This window comes from Suncus etruscus, chromosome 12 (assembly GCF_024139225.1).
Source record: "Suncus etruscus isolate mSunEtr1 chromosome 12, mSunEtr1.pri.cur, whole genome shotgun sequence".
Classification (NCBI taxonomy): domain Eukaryota; kingdom Metazoa; phylum Chordata; class Mammalia; order Eulipotyphla; family Soricidae; genus Suncus; species Suncus etruscus.
The window spans coordinates 3,174,265-3,183,185 of record NC_064859.1 but is presented as its reverse complement, the minus strand read 5'-3'; the positions used below and the strand labels follow the sequence as shown (position 1 = coordinate 3,183,185).

Here is an 8,921-nt window from a genome sequence, read left to right as displayed (position 1 = left end):
TTTCCCCCACTTTGGCATATATTTAGCTGTATAATGTTGTGTTCTAAGAGAGACTGTTGGCAGGAAATTGTGTCAGTATCTGAGGACGGTAGCTCTGGAAATGCTCTTCTTTTCCCTAGTACCTCCATTTCCTTCTGAGTGAGTGGATCTGTGTGCTCATTCATTAGAGGTGTACTCTGAAATACACAGAGAAGGGAAATATGAATTATTTTTAAAATAATTATTTAAAAAATAAAAGTTGGGGGCCGGAGAGATAGCATGGAGGTAAGGCTTTCATGCAGGAGGTCATCGGTTCGAATCCTGGCACCCCATATGGTCCCCCGTGCCTGCCAGGAGCAATTTCTGAGCCTGGAGCCAGGAATAACCCCTGAGCACTGCCGGGTGTGACCCAAAAACCAGGAAAAAAAGAAAAAAAGAAAAAAAAAAGAAAAGTTAAAATAATTATTAAAAACGAGTTTTAAAATAACTATATTTTAAGTAAATTTCAAATAATTATTTTAAAAAGAATTATTTTTAAAATAAGCTCTAAATGTAGTTTTAATATTTTACGTTTTAACCTGTATTTTCATCATTTAAATATTTTAACTCACTTTTTTTTATATCTGGCTAGGAAACTTCATGGTGTTATGGTCAACTTGCCGCACAACGGTGTTCAAATCTGTCACCAACAGGTTCATAAAAAACCTGGCCTGCTCGGGGATCTGTGCCAGCCTGGTCTGTGTGCCCTTCGACATTATCCTCAGCACCAGTCCTCACTGTTGCTGGTGGATCTACACCATGCTTTTCTGCAGGGTCGTCAAATTCTTGCACAAAGTCTTCTGTTCTGTGACTATCCTCAGCTTCCCTGCGATAGCCTTGGACAGGTAAGACCGGTAATCGGGGACTAAAGATGTTTTATTTATTTTTTTTAAGAGTATTGAAGCATTTGCATCAATGAAGCAACTGGCAAAAAGTCATTGTTCCACAGACTGTTATTTTAGTTTGTGTTTCCAGAAGAATTAGCATCTGAAATGGTCTCACAAATGACTGCTTGATTTAGTAGCAGCTGTGGACTATTTGGAAAATAGGACACTGAGAGGTCACAGTCTGAGGATGCCAAGGAGGAGTCCTTGGGCCATTATACAGCCTCAGCTTGCTTGGGAATTATGATCTTTGGCTGTTTTGATGCAGGCTAGACACTGTTTCTTAAATAACCACCAAATTGTGTTCATGTTCTTCCTGAAATGTGTCAGTCTAGAAGAATGGGGGCATAATTTCGTGGTTATTTGAGAAATGATTAGACAGGCCAGTTCAGTCCTGCCATAGAACACCTGAATCTTTTCCAAGGACTCATTTCTAGGACTTTGATTTGATGGTGGCTTTCTCTTTTCACCCATTTTTTGGGGATGGGAATGGAGGGGCTTTTCTGGTGAGGCTCAGGTGGTTGAGGGCTCTTCCTGGTGATGTTGGCAACCAGGACAGGCAGGTCAGTTCTCTTGACACATAGAGCAGTGCCACTTGGGTTCAGCTTCCAGTGATGCTTGGAGGACTCTAGGGTAGTACTCAGTGGGTGCTCAGGTGCCCAGTAGCCTCAGGCTACAATGCACATTATAGAGTTTTTGTCCTGAAAGGCTTTGTTTGTTTGTTTGTTTACAGTGCCAGGGACCAAACCTGGGACCTTACACACTTGAGGCTTATACTCTACGCCACTGAGTTACATCCCTGATTCCTAAAGGCTTTTACTTTATAAGCTTTTTTAAGATACTGATATATCATTATATTCACTCATTTAAAATATGCCAGTGAATATGGGGTTTTTGGTTTTTGGGCCACACCCAGTGACACTCAGGGGTTACTCCTGACTATATGTTCAGAAATTGCTCCTGGCTTGGGGGACCGAATGGGACACTGGGAGATCGAACTGAGGTCCATCCTGGGTTAGCAACGTGCAAGGCACGCTACTGCTCAAGCCCCTATCAGTGAATATGTTTAAGGAGCTAGGCATCCATAACTGCAACTGAACTTTAAAATATTTCCATCACTCTGAAAGGAAGCCTATGCTCACTTTTAGATATATAGTCATTTTCCTTTTTCAACACAAAGTCCTAGGTAACCTAACTTACTTCTGTCTCTTAATGGGTATTTGAGTTTATTTTTTCTTCTTTGACATTTTGTATATAGGGAATTATATGATACACATTCTTTAGTGTCTGGCTTCTCTCATTCAGTATAGTGTTTTTGAGGTTCATTCAAAAACATACAGCATTCATTATGTAGCATACAGCATTCATTTCTTTTATTGCTAAATTATCTTCTACATATGGCTTTAATTTTTTAAATTTGTTTGTTGATAGACATTGAATTGCTTCCACTTAAAGTTATTGTGAATAATAATATTATTATATTAATATTATTGTAAATAATAATATGTGAATCCTGCATACTTAATAACCATCAAGTTTGGGAGCATATTTTTTATATAGTTTGTTTTTACATCCTCAAAATATTGCTGCAATCCCTATGTATTATTTTGGTCCCTTTGTCTCAGATTAGAAAATATGTACACAGTAAGGTATCCTTGTTTTCTTTCCACTGTAGGATGTCTGTCATATTTTTTGACATTTTTTTAAAAAAACTTAAGTCCCTCAGTAGAAAATAGGACTGCTATATCCCTAATTTACTATTGAACTACCAATTACTTGCAAGCACTGATAGTGGCATGGATGAAGATTAAGGGAAGGTAGTCTTTTCTCATTGCTTTTTTGAATATTTGTTTCTATGGCCCTGAGTCAGCAAGTTAATTGGGAGACCATCTATATTTCCTGCATAATTTTCTAGAAGCACACACACACACTTATGTATTGTGTTTATTATAGTTTATTTACCAGTACATATTGGATATAGAAATTACTAGAAGCCTGGGTTTGCGTCTGTTAGTTAGCAAATGGAAATTGAAGACAGTAGACACCCTAAGCATGAGCTTACTTGTGAATGTGGGGCTGTTACATTGAATTTGTAGAGTTTTGCTTGGAAAAGTTTATATTTAGAAGGGAAAAAAGTTGAGAACATGAATAACTTATGCTTCCTTTCTCTTTTTTCTTTTCCTCCCAGAAAAACATCTAGAATGCATTTCACCGTGCTCCACCCATCTCTGATCAGCCATGGTCATGTTGTGTTTGCATCGTTCTCCCTCAGCTCAGACATTTTCCCCTGGCTTGTCCCCTGCCAGCTTCTACCACAGTGCTATCTTGACATTTCCCAGGTGCTTCCTTCCCATCCCTCAGGTGTGCTCCTCTAGGAGAACATTCATCTTTGTGTTTACAGTTACTTCTTTGCAAGCCTCCTTTCCTGCTGCACTTCAATACATTTCTCTGCATCTTTACCTTTTATTATTTTATTTTGTTATTTTGGAGGGGCACACCCAGCTGTGCTTGGGACTTACTCCTGACTTTGGGCTTAAGAATCACCCCCCAGGGCCCGGAGAGATAGCACAGCGGCGTTTGTCTTGCAAGCAGGCGATCTAGGACCAAAGGTGGTTGGTTCGAATCCCAGTGTCCCATATGGTCCCCTGTGCCTACCAGGAGCTATTTCTGAGCAGACAGCCAGGAGTAACCCCTGAGCAACGTCGGGTGTGGCCCAAAAAACAAAAACAGACAAACAAAAAAGGATCACCCCTACAGGCTCAGGGTGCTGAGATTGAACCTTGGTCAGGTGCATGCAAGGCAAGCACCTTACTCACTATACTATCTCTCAAATCTTCTGCTATATATCTTTTTAATTTTGTAATCTAGCACAGAATTGTGAATTACAAGTATATAGTTTGGTGATTTAGAGGACAAAAGGATCTTTGCTTTCTTATACATCATCAGCCAGAGTTATTGATAAAACTTCTCAAAGTCTTGGAATTTTCTAAGTGTTAAGAATGTTAAAGATGGGCCCGGAGAGATAGCACAGTGGTGTTTTCCTTGCAAGCAGCCAATCCAGGACCAAAGGTGGTTGGTTCGAATCCCGGTGTCCCATATGGTCCCCTGTGCCTGCCAGGAGCTATTTCTGAGCAGACAGCCAGGAGTAACCCCTGAGCAATGCCGGGTGTGGCCCAAAAACCAAAAAAAAAAAAAAAAAAGAATGTTAAAGATGTTGATTGTTATATTAAAGAAGATAATTTTTTGGGGGGGGTCCCAGGATGTGGCTTGTTGGGAGAGTGTATATTTAGCATGGGTGAGGCCTTGGGTTGCATCCCAGCAGTAATAGCAGCAGCACCACCAAAGATAACTTTAAGGAATCTCTGAGGACGAGGAGACTGGTTGCTAAGGAAACCTACAGGAATAGGGGGCATTTTATTTCCATTCCCAACTAGAGGACTTGGAGGATGAGATTAGTGCTGTTTGGCCATCAACTTAATAAATCATGCCGATAAAAACCTAAAGAAGGTGCTTTAAAGAGGTGGGAACAACCACTCTCATGTACCCCCTCACCAGCCCAACACTCCTCAAGGGCAAAAAGTCCTTTGTTTGGGCTGCGTGTTTCTCTTCTCTGGTCGCTAGTACTCTTCATGAGCAAACTGGGTATCTAGTTCTGTGAGCCATTCTAGATAAATTACCCAGCCTTTTATCCTGGCACCCTCAGTCTGAGGACAGGTAATGCTTTTGAATCTGTAGAAAGTGGATGAAAAGCCTGTAATAGCCTGAGCTTACGACCTACATCTAAAAGGAGGGTGGTCTTGGAGACTGGGCCCCTTGCTCTGTGGTAGACAGTGTTAGAACTGAGCCACCTTCTCAGGCACCTATTTGTATTCAAGAATACATGTGGTGGGCAGGCCTATGAGCACTCAGACTGGGTTCCAGTGGTGTGCAGAGGTCCTCGGGGCAGGAAGGCAGTCTTGCCTACCTGGCTACAGGAATAACTGAATGTGGGTAGTTGTAAGGGCCGCTCCAGTTTAAGTGGCTGCCAGAGGTATGATGGAGCTGAAGAAGAAAAGCTGTTAGCAGTGCTGATGGCAGAGACAAGCCTAGGTCTGAAGAATTACTCAGTTCTCTAAATCACTAATGACGCTGAAACAAGGTGCTTTTGGAATCCTAAGAATGTAGCTACGTCGTAAGTTAAAGAAGTTAAGTCAAAAGAAGAGAGGTCTGGGGCCGGGCGGTGGCGCTAAAGGTAAGGTGCCTGCCTTGCCTGCGCTAGCCTAGGACGGACCGCGGTTCGATCCCCTGGCGTCCCATTTGGTCCCCCAAGCCAGGAGCGACTTCTGAGCGCATAGCCAGGAGTAACCCCTGAGCGTCACCGGGTGTGGCCCAAAAACCAAAAAAAAAAAAAAGAAGAGAGGTCTGCTCTAATTTTGATTAAAATGTCTAATTGAGCAGGAATTTTAGAACAAGTTTCTGAGTGAGTACGGTGGAAACAGTGGCTGTTCAGCGGACAAAATCTTTTTCTTTTGAGCCTCCTAAACAATACTCAGGAGGCTCAGGGACCACTCCCAGTAGTCCAAAGAGAGCCATATGGTACAGGACTTAAACTTATATCTAGACAGGTGTGCCCAGACTGCTGGACTATTTACCAAATTTCTAAGTGAGTATTTATTTTTTCCTTTGGGGGCCATTCCCACTGGTGCTTAGGAACCACTTCTAGTGGTTCCCAGTGGATCATGTGATGCCAGGGATTGAACCTGAATCACCTGCATGCGATATTCCAAATGCTTATTTCTGGCCTGAGTAGATGTATTTTTTGGTCAGTTGACTTGATTTTGAGTGGTGATGCACATCATCATTGCACATCAGCCTGTCAGGTTCATATTTTACACTGAGTCCCAGTGCTCACTGTGGCTGTGTCTGAGCTGTCTCACAGCAACGGAGCCATCCTTGATAGTGAGGGTATTTGGGAGATTTAATCCTGGTGTGAATAGGTCTGACTACTTGATTTCCTGATTAAGAAAGAGTCTTGAAAGTTCAATGAAGACGAATCTTTTTCTGCTCACTTGGAAAGCTGCTTCTTTCCATCTAGTGATACCTCATTGACCAGGTCCTCAGAACTTAAGGTAAGGCTCCTAGATTTCTCCTGTCATGCTTCCCTCTGTCTTGGGAGAGGTGAAAGTACTTGGTCCTTTGATTTCTTCTCTCCTATACTTTCTGATATTTATTCCATTAATTTGCTGAGTGTCTTCTCCCAGGAAATAAAATAATTTTTATTTTGCAGGTATTACTCAGTCCTCTATCCTCTGGAGAGAAAAATATCTGATGCCAAGTCTCGGGAACTGGTGATATACATCTGGGCCCATGCTGTAGTTGCCAGTGTCCCTGTGTTTGCTGTGACCAATGTTGCTGACATCTATGCTATGTCCACATGCACTGAAGTCTGGAACAACTCCTTGGGCCACCTGGTGTATGTTCTTACCTATAACATCACCACTGTCATTGTGCCTGTGGCTGTGGTGTTCCTCTTAATGATACTTATACGCCGGGCCCTGAGCGCCAGCCAGAAGAAGAAGGTCATCATCGCCGCGCTGCGGACCCCCCAGAACACTATTTCTATCCCCTACGCATCCCAGCGAGAGGCCGAGCTGCATGCCACCCTGCTCTGTATGGTGATGGTCTTCATCTTGTGTAGTGTGCCCTATGCCACCTTGGTGGTCTACCAGACTGTGCTCAATGTCCCTGACACTTCTGTGTTTTTGTTGCTCACTGCTATTTGGCTGCCCAAAGTCTCTCTGTTGGCAAACCCTGTGCTCTTTCTGACTGTGAACAGATCTGTGCGGAAATGCTTGGTAGGTACCTTGGTACAGCTGCACCACCGCTATAGTCGCAGGAATGTGGTGAGCACAGGAAGTGGAGCGGCCGATGCTAGCCTGGATCCCAGCATGCGCTCCGGCAGCCAGCTCCTGGAGATGTTCCACATTGGACAGCAGCAGATCTTTAAATCTACGGAGGATGAGGAGGACAGTGACACCAAATATCTGGGCTCAGCTGACCTCCACGCTAAGGAGATTGTGACCACTTGCCTGGAGGGAGAGTTGGGGTCACAATTTGCAACCCTGGCAGCACCCCCAGGCACCGTGGATCAGGCAGCCCCAGCAGTACCCCTAGAACCTGAGACATTCCCTGATAAATATTCCCTGCAGTTCGGTTTTGGGCCTTTTGAGTTGCCTCCTCAGTGGCTCTCAGAGACCCGAAATAGCAAGAAGCGGTTGCTCCCCCCGTTGGGGAACACTCCTGAAGAGTTGATCCAGACAAAGATGCCCAAGGTAGGAAGGGTGGAGAGGAAGATGAGCAGAAACAACAAAGTGAGCATTTTCCCAAAGGTGGATTCCTAGCAAGGGTGGTCAGTTCCTGGAAGCAGCAGTGAATCTCCCTCCGTACACTTCATCTGGCTCCAGGATCTGTGTAGTCTCCTGCGTGGTCACCTGCTCCTGTGCCAGCCAAATGCTTGTGAATGAAATGAAGTCTGTTTACAAATCAAATGCTCTCTTTATTGAGAGAATATATTGATTGATTGATCTCTGTGATCCATGTCCTAAGTAGAGTACACATTTCTCTCTGTGAAGATGAGAGTAATTGGACAGTAGGAAATGGGTTTGGGGGTTGGTACTTCGTGTACATTTCCTAATACTCAGTTCTTTGGGGCCAGCAGAGAGTTGGGGAGAGAGTAGCAGTGGCACACTTTAGTGGTGTCTCAGATGGTTAGGACATGGTGTGGGCATTTCAAGATTTTCTTTTTCTTTTTTTTTGTTTGTTTGGGTCACACCTGGCAGCGGTCAGGGGTTCCTCCTGGCTGAACGCTCAGAAATTGCTCCTGGCAGGCTTGGGGAACCATATGGGATGCTGGGATTCGAACCACTGACCTTCTGCATGCAAGGCAAACACCTTATCTCCATGCTATCTTTCCAGCCCCAAGGCAAGATCTAACTAGAAATGTTTCATGTTGATCTGTCTTTGGGGACTTGCCCTTTGACCTCTTTTTTTCTGGAAGGCCCAATAATTTGACTAAATTGTTCTGGATGCTCTTATCCCTTTCACTGGGATATGGGAAGAATATTTGTTGTACACACAAACACACACACACACACACACACACACTCACACACACACTCGACACATGCCAGTTGATGTGCCTTTAATAAGGGAGAGATTTTGTCCTGCCACTAGAGGGTTTTAGTTGGACAACACCAAAAGCTCTTTACTGTCTTTCCCCCTTGTGTTTTTTTTTTTCAACAAATGAAAGAGGAGCTTAGAGGCAGAAAAGGAGAAAATGAGAACTGTTTGCTCGATGGTCTTTTCGTTTTTTACATACCCCACAAGACAGAATACAATTTATTGAAAAGCTTGCTATCTTGTACACACTTGAAATTGACAAGTAGAAAGTATGCAAAGTCAGTGAAAACTGGGCCCTTCGTAAACATCAAGCCAGAATACTTGATTTGAAAAGTGGCCTCTGCACAGAAGAATGGGGAAAGTCTGAGACAGCTGACCACTGCAAAGGGGCCCCAGAATCAAGATGTAGCCAATCTCTCATTCAGCTCCTTTCTGCCACTACAGCTCTGCCTTCATTTTGCACAGAGGAGAAACAGTGATAGGAAAGACTTAGTCATTGCTAAATGACAGCCCAAGAAGGTCCAGATGAACCAGTTACTTGCTTTTTCCCCACGAAGGAGGAACTTTTGGCCAGAAGGATATGAAAGAAGGGATGAGACAGTGTCCTCAACCAATTAGACCCCTGGTGGTTCTCTCCAGTGATGTTAACTCCCTATAGACTTCCTGGGGTGAATGCAAAACTCAGATGCCACTTTGCTTTAATGAGGGCACATCGAGTGCCAGCTCTGCTTTTCTCTCCAGGTCATTTTATTCTTGTTTGTTGCATGTAAAGAAACCAATCCAGTGCCTTGAGTTTGAAGGGAAGTGGGCCTTCATTGTGGGCACCCCTCCACACCTCCAGAGGTGACAGGCCTCCTGTTT

The 8,921-nt window shown here is 43.7% G+C and overlaps 1 protein-coding gene across 1 annotated transcript; it reads left to right on the top strand.

Annotated features, from left to right (window-relative positions):
- Positions 1–611: 611 nt before the first annotated feature.
- Positions 612–7,691, top strand: GPR176 (G protein-coupled receptor 176). The gene is made up of 2 exons (XM_049785184.1): positions 612–863; positions 6,169–7,691. The coding sequence occupies exons 1-2, from the start codon at positions 619–621 to the stop codon at positions 7,280–7,282; spliced, it is 1,359 nt and encodes a 452-aa protein (XP_049641141.1). The 5' UTR covers positions 612–618; the 3' UTR covers positions 7,283–7,691.
- Positions 7,692–8,921: the final 1,230 nt, after the last annotated feature.